Source organism: Geotrypetes seraphini, chromosome 1 (genome assembly GCF_902459505.1).
Source record: "Geotrypetes seraphini chromosome 1, aGeoSer1.1, whole genome shotgun sequence".
In the NCBI taxonomy this organism is placed as follows: domain Eukaryota; kingdom Metazoa; phylum Chordata; class Amphibia; order Gymnophiona; family Dermophiidae; genus Geotrypetes; species Geotrypetes seraphini.
In genome coordinates this window covers 201,780,803-201,800,892 of record NC_047084.1, presented here as the reverse complement: position 1 = coordinate 201,800,892, position 20,090 = coordinate 201,780,803, and the positions used below count along the sequence as shown (strand labels likewise).

General features: G+C 43.5%; 1 protein-coding gene across 15 annotated transcripts in view; it reads left to right on the top strand.

Annotated features, from left to right (window-relative positions):
* The window catches only part of PCM1 (pericentriolar material 1), an 869,560-nt gene that overhangs the window by 782,382 nt on the left and 67,088 nt on the right, over positions 1-20,090 (top strand). For all 15 annotated transcript variants that reach the window (XM_033944006.1, XM_033944000.1, XM_033944047.1 and 12 more), the window contains 2 exons: positions 4,820-4,889; positions 13,915-14,171. In XM_033944006.1, coding sequence (XP_033799897.1) covers positions 4,820-4,889; positions 13,915-14,171 — 327 coding nt within the window. The remainder of the gene's footprint in view (positions 1-4,819; positions 4,890-13,914; positions 14,172-20,090) is intronic.

The window sequence follows — 20,090 nt, the reverse complement described above, 5'->3', positions numbered from 1 at the left end:
TTTAGTGATTTACAAATTGGATCTGGTGATAGGTTATTTATATATCTTAATGTTTTCCAAGTGTCTAATAATATTCTGTTTTCTTTGTATCTTCTGGGCATTGTTATACTAATTAAATGATCTAAATGTAATGGGAACAGGAGCCGCCATTCTAAATATAGCCAATCTGGTACATTCTCCATGAGATCTGGGAGGATCCAATACATACCCTGTCTTAGAATATAGGCTTGATGGTACCTATAAAAATTTGGAAAATTTACCCCTCCCTCCATAATTGGTCTTTGTAAAGATACTAAAGCAATTCTGGGTCTTTTCCCAAACCAAACAAATTTTGTAATAATATTGTTTAATTTTTTATAAAAGGACCCCTGAAAAAATATTGGTATCATACTCATTTGATAACAAACTACAGGCAATATCATCATTTTAATTGTTTGAATTCTTCCCCACCATGAAAGATGTAAAGGATTCCATTGTTCACACATTTCTGTAATTTTTTTCAATAAAAGTTTTTCATTTTCTTTGACTGTATCATCAATTGTATTTTTGATCATAATTCCTAAATATTTTAATCCTTCCTCTTTCCAAATAAATGAATATGAATCAAATAATCCTTTGGTGCAGTGAACATTAATTGGAAGAATTTCTGATTTACTCCAATTAATTTTATATCCAGAGAATTTTCCAAATTCCTCTAGAAGATTAAGTAAATTTGGAATAGTAATCCCCGGTTCTCTCAAATATAATAAGATATCATCTGCATATGCAGAAAGTTTATATTCCCAGTAAGAAAATGGGATTCCCCTTATCTCCTTAGTTTGATTAATTGCAATTAATAAGGGTTCTAGAACAATATCAAAAAGTAAGGGAGACAAAGGACATCCTTGTCTAACTCCCCTTTGCAAATTAAATTTATCTGATAATTTGGAGTATTGAGATAGGACAGACAATTTCTGCATCTCAATGGCAAAAATTTTGGTCCTGGAGAATACATACTACAAGGTCAGCATCTATGAGTCAAACATGGTTGTTTTTATTACATAGAATTTTATGGACCCCTACGAAATTACAGAAATTAGATCTAATAGATGCTGGCATTGTAAGATAGAAGTGGGGACATTGGATCATTTATTATTCTTTTGTCCCTGTATTAATTCCTTTTGGAAATTAATTTGGCCCCAAATTAATAAATTATTAGATAATCACGTTGGATTATCATATGATACAATATTATTTGGAACAGCAATGAGAACACAAAGTCCAATATCAGCTAACAATAATAAACTTTTATTAATTTTAACAGGGGTCGCCATTCAGCAAATTACTCAGAACTGGAAAGATTACACTAAATTAAACTACACTTTCTGGTGGAATTCGACTTGTCATATACAGTGGTGCCTCGCATAACGGACACCTCGCACAGCGAACGCTGCGCATAACGAACTTTTTGTCTTGCTCCCTATAACGAACTTCGTTTCACACAACGAAGTCGCCCGAGGGGCCCGGGGGGGGGGGCGGAACTACTCTCGCCGCTTCCTAATGTGAGCCGGGAACAGCAGCACCTTCACCTTACCTCGGATGCCGAGTTTTCCGGCTTTCTTTTTCGGCCAGCCACACGCTTTCAGGGAGCAGCACATGCGCGCATGCTCTGTTGTTCAATCTTCTCCTCTGAGAGGAGAACATTGATCAACTCCAGCAGCTGCGCGTGCACAGCTTTTTGAGATCCTGCCGGGAGCCAGACCCGCTGATGCACAGCAGCAGTGAATATTGTGCAGACAAACTAACCTGCTGGTACAGCCGAAGAGGGAGGAAGGAAAACTGTTGAATTTCTTGGGGGAAAGATGAGGAGTTCTGGCCAGCAGGGGAGGGAAAGCTGGACAGTACGGGGGAGGAGCAGTAGGGAAGGCAAGAGATCACTGCCCTCTCCAGCCAAAATTTTCCTTTTCAGAGGGACCCCGACATGGCAGCCATTCTCACAAACTGCCTGCGGCTGCCCCGAAGTTTTCCCTCTGCTGCAACTTCCCGTTTCTGATAGGGCAGATCGCCGCAAAGGGAAAGCTTCGGGGCAGCTACCGGCAGTTTATGAGAACAGCTGCCATGTCGGGGTCCCTCTGAAAAGGAAAATTTAGGTGTTTAATAAAGAAGTTTGGATCGCAGGGCCCCTTAGATCTATGCTCCCCCCTCTTACGCCAGCCCTGGGACCCTTCTGACAGTTTCGGGCCCTAGGCAAGTGCAGAGCTGCACTCAAGTGGCTAAAGAGCCACATGCGGCTCGCGAGCCGCGGTTTGCCGACCACTGACCTAGGACAACTGGAGGGTCAGGTGATTTGCCTAGAGTCACATGGAGCTGCAGTGGGAACTGACCCAGTTCCCGAAGTTCTTAGCCTCCTGCAGATCGTGCGGCTGGGTGAGGGAGAAGGCTGGCAGGCTCTGCATGTGAGGTGAGGTGGAGGGAGGGAAATGTAGGGCTGCAGAACGAATTATTTTGTTTTACAGGTATTCTTATGGGACAACAGGGCTGCAGAACGAATTATTTTGTTTTACATGTATTCTTATGGGAAAACGCGTTTCACATAACAAACTTGCTCCTGGAACGGATTAAGTTCGTTGTGTGAGGCACCACTGTATATAAAATGGAAAAAGTACTGGCATTACAACAAGGTTATATTAAAAAATTTAATAAAATATGGGGACCATTGACAAATTTTTCTAATGATCAGATATCATAGCACTTATATAGAACATATAAAAAGGGCAGGGAGGGGAAATTATTGTAATAATATCTAGATATAAAACTCTGATAAGGGGGGGTGTTTAATTTACAATGTAAGAACAATTATTAAAAATTTTCAAGTGTTTAATATAAATGAATGTAATACATGTATTTCACTTGTAAGAATTTTAAAAAAGAATAAAAAATATATTGGAGAAAAAAAAAAAGAAAATGGATTAGTCCAATAAAATGGTATTTTCTTATTTCTTATTATTTGATTTATTTCTATTTGTTAATTTGTAAAGTGGTGATTATTAAGAAGCAGTTTTTTCAAATTTACATCTACTGTCTTTATATTTTGCACAGTATTAGGGGATGTGCCACTGTTTCTGTGGTATTGCATTGTATGCAGAGTCTGTTTTCTTGGTTCAGTTTAACTTTTGTCTACATATTTCTATTTTTAGTTTGTGATTATTCCATACTGGGCGAGGGTGTATCTGTGTTCTGTGTGTATGTAAAGGACATGGCTTTCTGATAGCATCAACTGTACAGGATCAATTGACTGCAGGATCTGGCTTGTTTAGTTTTACAATGCGTGTGTTGGTGTTCTAGTGCTCACTGCAGTGTTTAAGATGCTGCCTTTTCCTAGGTACACCCTTGTTGTGTGACTCATGGATTATTACTAAAAATAACTTTTTTATATAGAGGAGGGAGTTGTTAAATGATCAGCACTGGCTGTTATATATATTAGGTACGCCCACTGGATTTAATGACCCTATTCTAACTTTACTGTTGTGTCCCCCCCCCCCCACACACACACTATAAAGAATTAAATTAAAGCTGTATTAACATCAAGCAGCTTTCAAATGAAATTATAAGCAAATAAAAATAAAATATTTTTAGTACATAACTATTACCTGCATATTTACCTAAACTGTTTTGCCCTAGCTCTCACTATGATCTTTATCTGCTACTTTTTTATTTTGCTGTAGTGCAATCACACAGGTCTCCTTCAAGGCTCAGTAACACCTCTCCATAAATTATGTGGAAGAGGTCTGGAAGTGGGGATTGCATCCATTTCATATCCTCAGTGAGACCTCAGGAAGGAACCTAGTGATCAAAACATTATTAGAGGTGCTGTAGAGCTGTTTCTTGTATGACTGGATGAGCTATATTTATCTTTTTTTTCTTAGTTGTTTAAATTCATGCAGAAATAAATGGCTAGATTGAACCTAATGACTTCATTAACGTATTTCCCTTTTTTAAACCTCTATACCATTTGAAAGAGGGCGCATATCTAATTATTGACTTCTACAATTGGATACTTCTTAAATTTAGTAAAAATATTCTGGCACAAGTGTCAAACCTTAAAAAAGGAAGTCATATTGAGCATTGGAAAATAATAATAATTAACTAATAAAAATAGTACACATTTAGGGCTCCTTTTACAAAGGTGCGCTAGCGTTTTTAGCGCACGTACCGGATTAGCGCGTGCTACCTGAAAAACTACTGCCTGCTCAAGAGGAGGCGTTAGCATTTAGCACGCATGGCAATTTAGCGTGCGCTATTCCGCATATTAAGGCCCTAACGCACCTTTGTAAAAGGAGCCCTTAATTTTCCCCACCACCAAATTTCCCAGTCTCACCCCACCCTACCCGGCTACTTTTTCATGCCACCCAGCTGGAAAAAGTTTCTGGGGTGCATTCATTGTAGTGGTGTCCCTTCAGTTATGGACTGCAGACTGATGTTCCCTACAGAATCCAGTGCATGTGCACACTGAGTATGACCATAAGGTGTTAATATTTTACCTTAGATAGGACTCTACTCCTTCTCCTTTGGGAACTGTAAAAGCAGCTCCATGTACCAAAAGTACAGAAACTGAGCTTATGATTCATACCCTTATATTCTGCATAATCGCGACCAGGTCCATCACTGATCCATCAGTCCAGCCAATACTAATTTATATATAAAGCATACTTTACTAAATTCTGTCATTTCATTATGCGAATCTCCAGTTAGCCTTTGATTTGTTTGTATTGACTAAGAGCGGAATTGGTCATGAGAATTGTTTTCATTCAAAGTCAAATGTTTTCTTCTCTTTATATAGGTTCCAGAACAGGAGAGTGAAAAAGTAATTGAACATGAAAACATTCTATCTGAAGATGGTGACTCAAAAAGTAAGGAAATAACATAAAACAATGATGTGAGCAAGATGGCGGCCAGTTAGGTCATCAGCTGTGCTGTCTCCCTCACCCCCGGTTATTTTATTTTATTTTTCCTTTACCCTGCTTGTTTTTTCTCACTATTTTATGTTTATTTTGTTTCTTTGTGTTATCTATTTCACTTTTGGTCTGTTTCTTTTTGGGCCCTGGAGTGAATAGCTCCTCAGAAATTGAGATCATTTTGACCATTGGCTCCAGTCTAGCAGTCGGAGGAGCTTTCTGCCTGCTCTCGCCATCTGGTTTCACAGTTCTGCTCGTTCATCTGGTGGGGTCAGAGATTTGCTGAGGTGATGGAGGTCAGCTGTGGGGAGATTGATATTTGGCTAGCTGGGGTAAGAGTGGCGCACAGTGAGCATCGACGGAGGAGGCAGCCTGCGAGGATGTCCTATGTGCTAGTACTCCTGTTAAAAGCCGTGGAGACCAACGACAACAGCCGGAGACGGTTACAGAAGCCCCTACCGATGTAGCATACAGCCGGCGAATCAGCCCTGTCAGAGGCGGCTGACTGAAGAGTCCTCCTTCTCTCTTCGACCTGCTGACTTCAGCCGTTGGGCCCCTCCTGCCTTTGAACTTCTTCAGTTATCCTGCCTTCAGCTGCTCGTAGAGCTGGGCAGTGGCACCTTCCCCTGCCGTCCTGAATGGAGACCAAGCTGCCTTAATGACAGAATTTAAATTACTCTCCGTTATTTTTCTTTCTTTCTTATACTTGTTTTTTTTGTTATTATTTATTTATTGATTGATTGATTGATTGATATGTCCAGTTTATGAGAAAATCTTATTAATATTTTATTTATCTATTTATTTTTCTACACTCTGATTCTCTTTCTGCTCTTATTCTTCTCTCTTTCTTTCAATTTGAACTTAAGATTGTCTGCTCTTTTTTCTCTTATTAGTAGAAAGTTATTATTATTATTTAATATAATTCAGAATGTAAACCACTGAGATCGGTATTGGAAATAATTTAGAATGTAAACCACTGAGATCTGTCATTCTCTAATCTTTAAGAATGTCCCCATACGCCTTATGATGAAGACCACACACCATTTTAGTAGTCTTCCTCGACCGATTCCATCCTTTTTATACCTTTCTGAAGGTGCGATCTCCAGAATTGTACACAATATTCTAAATGAGGCCTCACCAAAGTTTTATACAGGGACATCAATACCTCCTTTATCCTACTGGCCATACCTCTCCCTATGCAACCTAGCATCCTTCTAGCTTTCGCCGCCACCTTTTCAACCTGTTTGACCACCTTAAGATCATCACATACAATCACACCCAAGTCCCACTCTTTTGTCGTGTACATAAGTTCTTCACCCCCTAAACTGTACAATCACATCATTGCTTTGTCAATCTCTTCAGTGGTGAATGAATTCATCAAATCTTTCCAATGGGCTGCTTTTTCAAACTCCTCCACATCAGAAGGTCATGACCACAGACTTGTCCAGAATTCTGGAGCTCACCTGGACAGTCTCCGTATGCAAGGTCACTGGTCTGCATAAGAACAGTAGCTCCACATAAGCTTCTTGGAACTCGGAGTGATTCGCTATGCTCTGAAGACCTTTCAACACAATTTATCCAATCAGATCCTCCTGGGCAATCAAGTCACAATATATTACATAAACAAGCAAGGAAGGACAGGTTCTTGGACTCTCTGCCAGGAAGCCGAGAAGATTTGAACCTGGGCAAGTGCTCAAAACATATATCTCAAAGTTGTCTATGTTCAAGGAGCACAAAATGCACTTGCCAACAAACTCAGCATATATCTTTGACCGCACGAGTGAACGCTCCCCTCAAAAGTCTTGCATCATATATTTTCTCTTTAGGGGACTCGTCAGATAGACCTATTTGCATCCCCCCAGCAATCACAAACTGCCTCAACTCTGTTCCAGACAATACTGTCCTCATCGTCTGAAGGCAGATGCTTTCCTCCTGGATTGGACATGCAAGTTCCTTTATGCTTTCCCTCCGATTCCTCTCATTCTCAAAACACTGGTCAAGCTCAAACAAGAATCAGCTACAGTGATCCTCATAGCCCCTCAGTGGCCCAGACAACTGTGGTATTCCCTTCTACTTCAACTCAAGATCAAAGATCCAATAACCCTACAGATCTTTCCATTTCTTCTAACTTAGTCAAGGGGTCTCTCTTACATCCCAATCTGTAGACGTTGCATCTGATAGCTTGGTATCTCTCAGCCTGACTTCAGCAGAAGCTGATCTCTCTGATTCTGTCAGTTTTATTTTAGCAGCAGAAGCTGATCTCTCTGATTCAGTCAGTCTTATTTTAGGAGCAGAAGCTGATCTTTCTGATTCAGTCAGTCTTATTTTATAAGCATCTAGAAAACCTTCTATATAGCAGTGCTACCAACAGAAATGGACACGGTTTTTAGCGTGGTTTTCATCAAGATGCTTGATCCTCTTCCATATCTTCAGTGTTGGAATACTTTCTGCACGTATCCAACTCGGGTCTTAAAACCGTTTCAGTCAGAGTTCACCTTAGTACTATCAGTGCTTTTCATGTTCAAGTCAACAATAAATCACTTGCAGTTCATGTTTTTGTTTCCAGATTTATGAAAGGCCTTTTTAACATCAAACCTCTGTTTAAACCACCTCTAATGGTTTGAGATCTTAATGTGGTTCTCTTCTGATTAATGAAGCCTACATTTGAACCAATGTCTTCTGCTTATCTTAAATATCTCACTTAGAAAGTGGTATTTTTAATCTTCATCACTTCTGCACATCGAGTGAGTGAGTTTCAAGCGGACCCACCTTTTAGTGGTCCACCATGATAAAGTGGTTCTCTGCACCCCATCCAAAATTTTTGCCAAAAATGGTTACAGAATTTCATTTGAATCAATCGGTTGTGCTTCCAGTTTTCTTTCCGAAGCTCATTCTCACCCTGGAGAAGCAGCTCTTCATACCTTGAACTGAAAACGAGCATTAGCTTATTACTTACAAAGGACTCAGTCTCACGGGACATCTCAACTGTTCATTTCCTTTGATCCCAATAGATTGGGCCAGCTAGTAACCAAGAGAACTATTTCCACATGGCTTGCAGCCTGCATTTCCTTCTGCTATGTTCGGGCTGGGCTGCAGCTCGGGGAGGGGGGGGATGTAACAGCATATAAAGTCTGAGCTATGGCAGCTTCAGTTGCATTCTTGCGTTCCACTCCCATTGATGAATCTGCAAAGCAGTTACTTGGTCCTCAGTTCACAAGTTTACATCTCACTACTGTGGAATCATATTCCAGACAAGACGGGCGCTTCGGCTAAGCAGTTTTACAAAATTTATTTTCTTAAAGGCTAACTCTCCCTCCATCCCTCTGTAATAAGCTAGGGAGTCCCTTATGTGAGAATATGCTGCCTGCTTGTCCTAGGATAAAGCATAGTTACTTACCGTAATATATGTTACCAGAGACAGCAGACAGATATTCTCACAACCCTCCCACCTCCCCTGATTGGCTTCTCAACTTGCTAACGGAACGCGAGCCTCAGCGGGCGAGAAGGTAGTCGCGCATGCATGGTGCAGGTAGTCACAGTGTTTCTTAAAACTTACTGACAGTTCACTTTTCATAATGTCCGTACCAGGCTCTGTGGATGATGTCATCCTATATGTGAGAATATCTGCCTGTTGTCTCCGGATAACACCTGTTACAGTAAGTAACTGTGCTTTGTGTTTTTGCCTCTTTTGCAAGTTTCTCCTCATCTTATTTCTTAGCTTTCTTTATCAATGCTTTGCATTTAACTTGTGACTCTTATTTTCTTCATTTGGATCCTTTTTCCATTCTTTAAAGCAGGGGTGCCCAAACTTTTGGGGCTTGCGAGCTACTTTTAAAATGACCAAGTCAAAATGACCTACCAACAATAAAATTGTAAAAAAAAACACACTGTACGCAGAGAAAATGTTAATTATCATTCATATTCCGGGGTTTTTTCAAAGAGGTCAAGGCAGATGACTCTATGCAATGTCACTTCAGTAACAACCATACAAAAATAGACAAATATACGCCCTCCCTTCTTACTAAACTGCGATAGCAATTTTTAGTGCAGGGAGCTGTGCTGAATGCCCCGCAATGCTCATAGGTTCCCTGCGCTAAAAACCGTTATTGTGGTTTAGTAAAAGGGAGCCATAGTGCAAAATATAGACAGCAGATATAAATTCTCAAAACAGACAAATTTTGATCACGAAATTGAAAATAAAATCATTTTTCCTACCTTTGTCTGGTGATTTCATGAGTCTCTGGTTTCACTTTCTTCTTCTGACTTTGCATCCAATATTTCTTCCCTTCTTTCAGCCTCCTGTATGCTTCCTCTCCTCCAGACCTCATTTTGTCCCCCAACTTTTTCTTTCTTTCTCCCTGCCCCCTTCTTTCTTTCTTTCTCCCTGCCTCCCTTTCTTTCTCTCTCCATGTCCCCTTTCTTTCCGTTTCCCATCTTTCTTTGTCTCCTTGCCCCCTCCTTCTTTCTATCTCCCTCCCTGCCTTCCCCCAAGCCACTAGGTTTGCCGCCACTGCCATCGGGGAAGAACCCCCAAGCTACCGCCGCCCCAAGCTCTCCCTGTAGAAGTGTCGCGCTGACCAGCATTCCATTCCCCGACATCAATTCTGACGTCAGAGAGGAGTTTTGGGCCAGCCAGGCAGCGATTGGCTGGCCCAGAACTTCCTCTCCGACGTCAGAATTGATGTCGGGGAGCGGAATGCTGGTCGGTCCGATGCTTCTGGAGGGAGGGTAGAAGGGGACATCAGGGAGAGGAAGGCTGATCGCCCAGTAGATCGGGATGGCAACACGAGTCTATCACGGAGCCCACGATGGGCTCCGCGATCGACTCGCGTTGCTTTCCTGATCTACCAGTCGATCGCGATCGACATTGGGCACCCCTGCTTTAAAGGATGGGGTTTTTTTTGGTTCTAATAGCCTCTTTCACTTCACCTTTTAACCATGCTGGCTCTTGTTTTCTCCTCTTTCCTCCTTTGCTGATATGTAGAATACAACTGGTCTGGGCTTCCACGATAGCATTTTTAAATAATATCCATGCCTGGTTTATAGTCTTAACGTTTGCAACTGATCCACAGTGGGTTTGCAACTGATGTTGTGGGTTCAAACCTATGCTGCTCCATGTGACCCTGGGCAAGTCATCTAATCCCCCCATTATCCCAGGTACATTAGATAGATTGTGAGCCTGCCGGGACAGATAGGGAAAAATGCTTGAGTATCTGAGTATCTGAATAAATTCATGTAAACCGTTCTGAGCTCCCCTGGGAGAACGGTATAGAAAAGTGAATAAATAAATTTTTTTTATCATACTCTCCCTTTTGAAAATTAAATGTCTCTACAGTAGGTTTCTTTTGCGATGTCACTCCCAGCTCAAATTTGATCACATTATGATCACTGTTTCCCAGTGAACCCAACACAGTTAACTCCTGTACTATATGCCTTGCATTCCACTAAGGACCAAATCTAAAATAGCTCCCCCTCTTGTTGGTTCCTGGATCAGGTGATCCAAGAAGCAGTCATTTATGACATCTAGCAATTTTACCTCCCTAGCACTCCCCAATGTAACATTTAGCTAGTCAATGTTGAGGTAATTGAAATCACCCATTATTATACTGTTGCCCAATTCTCCATCTTTCTTAATCTCTGAAAACATTTCTTCATCTGTCTGCTCATTTTTGTCCTGGGGGACAGTAGTATAACCCTACCTTCATATTCCTTCCCTTCACATATAGAATTTCTATCTTATGGACTCCACACTGCTATCTATGTCATGCAGAATGTTTATTTTATTTGATTCAATTCCCTCTTTAACATATAGTGCATACCCCCCCCTCCAATTTGATCTACTCTATCCTTGCGATATAATTTGTACCCAGGTAACAGTGTCCCATTGATTATCCTCCTTCCACCAGGTCTCCGAGATGCCTGTTATATCTATCTCATCATTCAGTGCTATATACTCTAACTCTCCTATTTTAGTTTTTAGGCTTCTAGCAGTTGTCTTCAAATTGTGTGTATTTTCCTTGTAACTGCAGGCTGCTGAGAAGACAGGAAAAATTTGAGTCTTTTACTCTGCCTTCCTCTTAAACCCTCCTGGAATTAATTATCAAATGGTTTTGATATCAAGAGAGAAAATCCAACTTTAAAGACTTGCTGAGCCAATAAGACATATTGGTTAATTTTATTATGCGATCTTTAGCCACATTTTTAGCAGAGTTGAACATGTTAGGTTTTGGAATTAAATCTTTCCTAAATATAGCCAGACAAAATAGCACCAGCTTGATTTAGTAGTTTTTCTAATTGGTTAACTAGGCAAGTTAACCAATTAATGCTACAAAAAAACAAAACAATATAGTCCTTTTACTATGGCGCACTAGCCAATTTAGCACGCGTTAAATGCTAATGCATCCATAGAATATAATGGACGCGCTAAATCAGCTAGCGTGCCTTAGTAAAAGAGGGGGAATGTTAACTAGTTTAGTTCTGTCCTCAACTTCATCATGTCTCTTGACCCCATCCCTTTTTAACCAGCTAAGGAGGGTCGTTAACGCTTAATGTGCACAGTGTTAACACAATGCCTCCCATAGGGCTCATTTTGTTACTTGTTTGAGAGACAGTGTTTCTAAATGGATTAGTTTTGTGCATACCACAGATTTTTGGAGACACCCAAACAGCCAGTTATCTACAAGATTGGGTTCTGCTTGAGAGCAGGATAGCATCTCCTGTGTTGGAAAGCTGAGAGCACTGAACTAAGCATTCACTCCTGGGATATGTCTAAGCCACATACCTTACAAGAAAAGAAGTTGATAAATTGCCATTATTTGTTGAACTCCAATGAGAATCCCTAGATCAGGACATATGGGAAGACTATTTTTCTAGTCAGGTCTGCCTGGGTGGATCTATTTGTGACACTCCTTAGCAGACAGTCAGTCAGTCTTCAGTTTCAGGAGGAGCTTAAAAAACAGACTGGCAGCAGGTGCCATCTCCCTTGATTACAATTTTTTTTAAAAAAGTTTTATAGACAAGTTCTAAAAATCCCCAGAAACCAACACCTTTTGAAAAATAAAAGATAAATTAACTAAAGCTCCATTCTGGCTGAGATAAATGTGGTTTCCTCTCCATTGTTGTGACTTATTGCACTTCTGTAATCAGAGACTACCTAGATCAGGGGTGCCCAACACGTCGATCGCGATCGACCGGTAGCTCAGGAAGGCAACGTGAGTCGATCGCAGAGCCCATCCCGAGCTCAACCCGACCATGTGCCCAAGGCCCTGCCCCCAGGAGGGACCTAAGGCTCCCGGGCCTATTCTGATTGGCCCAGGCGCCTTAGGCCCCACCAGTAGGCGGAGCTTTGGGACGGATGGGCCAATCCGGCCTCATTCCGTCGTTGGCTGCCTGCCGGACAGGCGGGTTTGGCTCCCGTCTGTCCGGCCAACTATACAAAGGTATGGGGAAGGGGGGTGGGGGGTCGTGGGGGTCGGCCAGGGGGGTTGCGGGGCGGCTGGGGGGCGGTCAGAGGTTCTTGGGGGGGGGCGGTCGTTGGAGGGAGGGGGGTTTGCGTCGAGGGCAGGAGGGCCTGGGATCCCTCCTGCCCGTAATGTAGTGCGGGGTGGGGGTAGGGGGTCGCCGTGGCCAGGAGGGTTTGGGCTCCCTCCTGGCCCCGAACAACTAGCGGGGGGGGGTCGCAAGAGCCAGGAGGACTTGGGCTCCCTCCTGGCCCGATATTGTCGGGGAGTTGGGGAGTCGGCGGGGCAAGAGGGCTTGGGCTCCCTTTTGCCCCGATCGTGTCGGGGGGGCAAGAGGGCTTGAGCTCCCTCTTGCCCCGATCGTGTCGGGGGTGCCGCGGTTGGCTGGGGCAAGAGGGCTTGAGCTCCCTCTTGCCCGATCGTGTCAGGGGTGCCGCGGTTGGCTGGGGCAAGAGGGCTTGAGCTCCCTCTTGCCCCGATCGTGTCGGGGAGTCGGGACCGCTAAGAGGAAGCAGCAGGACACCGGTAGGAGCTTCTACATGATGGGGGGGTCGGGAGGCTGTGGGGGTGCAAGCGGTCCTTCAGGGTGGGGGTGCGGGTGGGAGTGCGTGCGAGCGGTCCTTCGGGGTGGGGGTGCGGGTGCGTGCGAGCGGTCCTTCGGGGTGGGGGTGCGAGCGGTCCTGGGGGGGGGTGAATCGGACGTCGGGGGGGCATCAGGCTTTCAGGGTGGGGACAGGACTTCAAGGGGGAGAGGAGAGTCGGGCGGGCGAAAGGAGAGTCGGGGTGGCCAGAGGAGAGTCGGGGCGGGCGAAAGGAAAGTCAGGCGGCGACGGGAGAGTCGGGCAGCATGCGCGGTATACGGGTGTGCGCGGTATATAAAAATTTCTGTACATAAATTTGTGTTTTTTGCGCGCTATACCCGTGTGCGCGTTTTACACGGGTGCGCGTTATCTATGTGAAAATACGGTATATCTGCTGTCTATAATTTGCACTATGGCTCCCTTTTACTAAACCGCAATAGCGTTTTTTAGCGCAGGGAGCCTATGAGCATTGAGAGCAGTACGAGGCATTCAGCGTAACTCCCTGTGCTAAAACCTACTATTGTGGTTTAGTAAAAAGGGAGGGGGTGTATTTGTCTATTTTTGTATTTTGTTACTGAGGTGACATTGCATAGAGTCATCTGCCGTGACCTCTTTGAAAAAACCCGGAATATGAATAATTAACATTTTCTCTGCCTTTCAGTGTGCTTTGTGGGTTTTTTTTTAATTTTATTGTTGGTAGATCATTTTGACTTAGTCATTATAAAAGTAGCTCGCAAGCCCATAAAGTGTGGGCACCCCTGACCTAGATCATGTAAGCAATTTGTTTTTCCTGAATTTTAGCCAGTAATTCTAATGTACAATGTGAGCTCAATTTGGTGTTCATTGATGATTTCTATTTACATTGAGTTGTTGCTGCTATAGGCAGAACTGCCTAGCTTCAAAGCTCTTTAATTTTACAAAATTGATATTTTCTAATAGGTGCAGATGAAATGCCTTCTGAGCTTCAAGAATGTATTAGCGTTTTGGAAATACAGCAGCAATCTGGTGATATGGAGAATACTATTGTTAATATCAAAGACCCTCCAGATATGAAGCATACTCCACCACTAAATGAAGAGAATAATATGATGGAAACAGTACCAGTATATGGAGAAGCCAAATCCTCTACAGTTACTCCAGAAAGTTCCATGACCAGCAGCCCTGAGACACAGTCACCTGTGTTAGTTAATGAATATGTATGTACAAATTTATCCTTAATTAGTTTCTGCTGATGGTTATGTTTGAATATGATTTAGTCATACTTTCTTAAATTATGATTTAATTCTTTCTTTTGTAAACAAGTATAAGATGTTTGTTCTTAACAACTGATGCAATGCGCTAAACTTGAAAATTTGTGATGAACTTTCTAAGTGCTTTTTTCTCCTGATTTTCTTCTATAAACAAATGATTTCTGCAATGATGTGACTGAATGCCATTGTTTCAGTGTAGTTCTTATTTGAACATTAGTGAAAGCTACATGTAATGAAATTAAACTGCTTACATCTATGGAAGCACTTTAAAATCATAAACCTTGTTCAGCAGTTAACCATAAAAAGTTAATACAGACTTTTTGTTAAAACCTATTACTATCTGTCCAACATAGATTGTTTGTAGCAATCTTGTACAAACTCGACCTGTGATAAATTAGATTACAGTTTAAGCTAGAAAGGATACTGCTGGGCTGTGCTTATGGCATGTAATCAGTGACATAGTAAGGGGAAGAACTGCCCCACACACTATGTTGGTGGGGATGCCGGCATCTCTTTGCCCTCCCTCCCTCCAATACTTCTTTAAAATCTTTGCCAGCACAAAAACTACTCTAGCCTGCTGCTCATGCTGGTCTGACTCCCTCTGAATCACTTCACAGTTGTGGGGCCAGGAAGTGACATCAGAGAGAAGGTCAGCACTAGCAGCAAGCTGGAGAAGCTGCTTGCGCTGGTGAAGATTTTGAGGTATGGGGGTGCAGTGTTCTCCCCAGCGCTTTTTAGCCGGGCGCTCCCCCCAGCTAATTTAGATGCCCGCCCAGCTATCATCTGCCGTGAATCCTGCTGCCACCGCTGCTTAATGCACAGCCTGAAGAGCCGCCGAAAGACTCCCGCCTGACTTAAACAAAACAAAACCCAGCAAGTGACTTGAACCCGGCTTCCCTTCTCTTCCCTCCGAAACTGGAAGTTACGTCCTGGGGGGGGGGTTAGGGAAGAGAAGCCGGCACGGACAGTGGTACCATTAAAGCCGCTTGCTGGATTTGCCGGCAGCATCGTCATCATCCTGGGCACCCCACCCCCAACCCGATCCGACCCTCCTATCTCTTCCTCCTTCCCATTGCGAGACTCTAAGCACCGCATCACTCTAAGCAGGCTACTTCGTGGCTTTCTCCTGCCGTGATTCCCTCTGGCGCATCACTGATGATGTCATCAGTGATGTGCCAGAGGGAATCATGGCAGGAGAAAGCCGCAAAGCAGCCTGCTTAGAGTGAAGCAATGCTGTTTAGAGTCTCGTGATGGGAGTGAGGGAGAGATAGGAGGGTCGGGGAGGGGAGAGTAGCAGTCTGCCCCTGGTGCTCGGCCTGGCGTCATGAACTTCTTCGGCTAGCAACAGCATTTACAATTCACTGCTGTTGCCAGCTTCAGGCCTTCCTCTCTGTCGGGTCCTGCCTACTTCCTGTTTCCATGAAGGCAGGACTCGACAGAGAAGAAGGCCTGAAGCTGGTAACAGCAGCGAATTGTGAATGCTGCTGCCCGAAGAAGTTCATGACGCCAGGCCTCGGGTGACAGAAGGAGGAAAGGGAGCAGAGGGGGGAGAGACTTGCTGCACCCAACTGGAGGGAGAAAGAAGATGAGGGAGGGAATGAAACGAGATGCCAGGGCTTGGAGGGAAGGGAGGGAGGAAGAGATGCCAGGGCATGGAGGGAAGGAGGAAAGTATGCCAGACCAAGGGAAAAGGAAGGGGGAAAGGAAAGAGGAGGAGGGAGAGATGGAAGAAAAGGAAAGGAGAGAGATGCCAGAGAATCAGGGAAGGGAAGATACCAGACTGTGGGGTGCGAAGGAAGGAAAGGAGAAGAGAGAGATGCCAGAGCTTAGAAGACAGGGTGGTGACAGAGAGAGAAAAATGGAGAGGTGGCAGAGCTGAAATCAATCATATACAAAGGAGAAGAGGAGGGGCACAGGATAGACAGTTTATTGAAGGAGCATAAAAAGAGGGAAGATGCCATATGGAACGGGAAGAGGGCGGACAGTGGATGGAAGGGGCTGATGCTGCATGGAAGACAGAGCGGACAGATGCTGGCTAGAAGGAAGAGTGAAGACAAGATGATTAAAGCAGACACAACAAAAGGTAGAAATTTTTTGTTGTTGCATTAGAATAAAATAGTATTGTAGTTGTATTGAAAAAAGTTTTATAAGCAGAAAATATGGTAATCTTTTTATTGGACTCATTTTAATACATTTTTTACTAACTTTTAGAGACTAAAACCCCGTTTCTCAGGTCAGGACAGTATAATATAACAGCAGTATACTAAATTGACCTGAAGAAGGAAGCTAGGGCCTCTGAAAGTTAATTGAAAAATGGATTAGTCCAATAAAATGGTATATTATTTTCAATTTTTGTTTTATTTCTATTTGTTAATTTGTAAAGTGGTGATTGTCAGTATTTTCAAATTTACATCTCTATATTTATATTTTGCAGAGTATTTTGGGGCTATATGTCATTGTTTCTGTGGTGTTTCACTGTATGCAGTTTGGCTTCTTGGCGGTTCAGTTTAAACTTTATCAACATATTCCATACTGGGTGAGGGTATATCTGTGTTCTGTGTGTATGAAAGACATGGTTTTCTGTTAGTGTTGACTAGCCTTGTTTGGCAAAATGCATCGGGCATGGTTCTTGGGAGCACCTTTAATAAACCTGATTTGAATATTTATTTTCTGCTGATCTTTTATTTCATGTTGGATTCTTTGGTGGACTGCTTGCCTTGTTTCATTACAAGTTAACATATATGGAGTGGAACATACTAGAGGAGTTACAGATTTGGTTGTTTATACATACATAGGGGTTACACTTGGTTGACATAGAGTGAGGCAGTTGAGAGGCGTTGTAAACTTGGTTATTAATCTAGACTTATAGTTCGCATAGAATACTGCTTTACAATATATTTGAACACTTATATATTATTGGAAAGAGTTCAGAGTTAAAGTCCTGGATAAGTAGGTGGGAAGGGAAGGAAGGGGGATTTGTTCAGAGATGTTTGGGGGTTGCATAGAAGAAAAACTGTGCACTGGTATGCTAATCTTTGTTTTGAATTAAAAAAAAAAGAAATAGAAGTGAATAAGAACAGTGGCGTACCAAGGGGGGGGGCAGAGGGGGGGCCGTCTGCCCTGGGTGCAAGCCCTGAGGGGGTGCTCCTAGTACAGTCCCCTTCCCCCCACCCCGACATCTGGGTCTGGCGTCTGGATTTCCCCCCCCCCCGGCCTCCCCACACAATTTACCACCAGAGGAGGGGCGGGACCACGGCGGAGGAAACAGCGCCGAAGCAGCGCAAAGATCGCTGGCATCGCGATCTTGCTGCAGGCTGCTTCTCTAGGTAAATGGTGAGGGGAGGTCAGGGGGGATGAGCAGTCCGAGGTGGGGGGGCGAGGGGTCCTTCGGGGGAGCGGGGCAGCAGGCCTTCAGGGTGGGGTGGGCAGGCAGGCCTTCAAGGGGGACAGGCAGGCAGGCCTTCAAGAGGGGTCCAGGCCTTCAAGGGGGACAGGCAGGCAGGCCTTCAAGGGGGTGGGGCAGGCCTTCAAGGGGGGGACAGGCAGGCAGGCCTTCAAGGGGGGGTGCAGGCCTTCTGGGGGTGCAGGCCTTCAAGGGGGGGACAGGCAGGCTGGCCTTCAAGGTGGGGGGACAGGCCTTCAAGGGGGGGGACAGATCTTCAGGGGTGGGATGCAGGCTTTTAAGGGGGGCAGGCCTTCAGGGGAGGGGGTGCCCTGGTGTAGAAGTACACGAAGGGGGGGTTCAAAGAGACGTGCATATGCCGGACTTTGGGTGGGAAGAAATAATGGGTCTGAAAATAGAGGAGAGGGAGAGAGATGATGGACCATGGGTTTTAGGGAGGGAAGGAACAAAAAGGGAGAGAATTTGGGCACAAGTGATGGTGTGGAGGGGGGTATAGAGATACTGGATAGGAGGGTAGTTGGGAAAAGAAAGGGAGAGATGGTGGTGGGGAAGGAAGGAGAGATGCTGGATGAAAGGGTAGTTGAGAAAAGGTGGATCTGTGGATGGAGACGAAAAAAAGGAAAGATGCCAGACATCCGGGGGAGGGAAGGGAAACGGAAGGGGAGGACAGAGATGGCAGATGGATGGTTAGCATGCAGAAAGGAGACCCTGGCAAGCAAGTTATCAGAAGACAACCAGAGCCTTGGACCAACAAGATTTGAAAAATAACCAGACAACAAAAGGTAGAAAAACTAATTTTATTTTCTGTTTTGTGATTACAATATGTCAGATTTGAAATGTGTATCCTGCCAGAGCTGGTGTTAGACTGAAAACGTGAGCTAGAATTTAACAGAGAGAGGAAAAGTCCTTTTTATTTCTTTATTTTATTTACACCACAGTGCCAGTGTGGTTAGGAGAAGCCAAAGGGGGATGAAAAAGATATAAAATAAACCCACCAAGATGTTTGAAAAAAACACCCAATTGGGCAGGAAAATCAAATCAAAAAACCAATTCAATAGACTGAATCAAATCGAAATTTTTTTTCCTGAATCGGGCAGCACTAGTTTGCGCTAATGTCTTAGACTTTAGGACCTGGGATTGGGGAGAGATGGCATCCTCAGTACTTTATAATGCAAGTGAAACGAGGATTTGGTCAGACTTTTGAAGGGTCTGCAGAAGAAAAATATTGTATAGGCCGGGGACATGAGACAGCAGGAAATGGGAACTTTTCTTTCTTCTATTTTTGTGAATGGCAAGGCTGAGGATGTCAGAGAGTTCAGTTAAAATATGTGCTTTATAAGAAAATATAATAATGTGTTTTATAAAGTTTATAAGCATTGCTGACCTACCGGTGAGGTGTTCCTAGTGGTGGTGGTGGTGGCAGCGTGTCAATGTGTTGAGAGGAAGAGGTGGTCTGGGAAATTCTGCTGAGCAAACTCCGGGCCCATTTCCACCCCCCAATTAGTCCACTCCACTCACTGGTTCACACACTGAGTGGGTCTTTGGATGTTGTTCCTGGATAGTTGTTTTGGGATCTCTTCCAGTGGTTTGTCAGTATCTCCTTCTGGTCCAAGGAAGGAAACTTTGTTAACCTTAGCATTGACCTTCAGAATATGTTTATAACAGCGCTGCTTGTGTGGCATTAGGCTATGTAGTGATCGAAAGAAAAAAACAGACCTTTGCACATTTTTGCACTATATGGTGGGTGTATGAGGAGATTCACATTTCCTACACAGCTAAGTCCATGTGAAGTTACCTTGTGCTGTATTTGACATCTAGCAAGGTCTCTGTTTGAAAGGAAAGATCTAAACTTAAAAATGAAGTGGCCAGAAGTTATGGTAAAAGCAGATAGTGTAGCTGGTTTTAAGAAAGATTTGGACAAATTCCTGGAGGAAAAGTCCATAATCTGTTATTAAGACACGGGGGAAGTATCTGCTTGCCCTGGATCGGTAGCATAGAATGTTGCTACTCTTTGGGTTTTGACCAGGTATTAGTGTCTTGGATTGGCTACCATGAGAATGGGCTACTGGGCATGATGGACCATTGGTCTGACCCAGTTAGGCTATTCTTATGTTATGTTCTCATCTGTAGGGGCCTTTGTTTTCACTTCTTATTTTAATGTATTTTTTTCTGGGAACTTATCAGTTTTTTTTATAATGGGAACAAAAATGGAAGAGAATTAATGTGTGTGGAATGGGGGGTAATTAATTTCTTCAGTTAAATAATTCAATCCACCTCAACCAAACTTAGGAGAACTCACACACCATTCACACACCCTCCAACCAAAAACGTCAAAAGAAAAAAAACAACTGTTCAACAGCCTCCTAGCCATTCGAGCTGCAACACTCGACTCCCAACTATACAACCTATAGACCTCGACCACAGACTACAAAACCTTCAAAAAAGAAATAAAAACCCTTCTA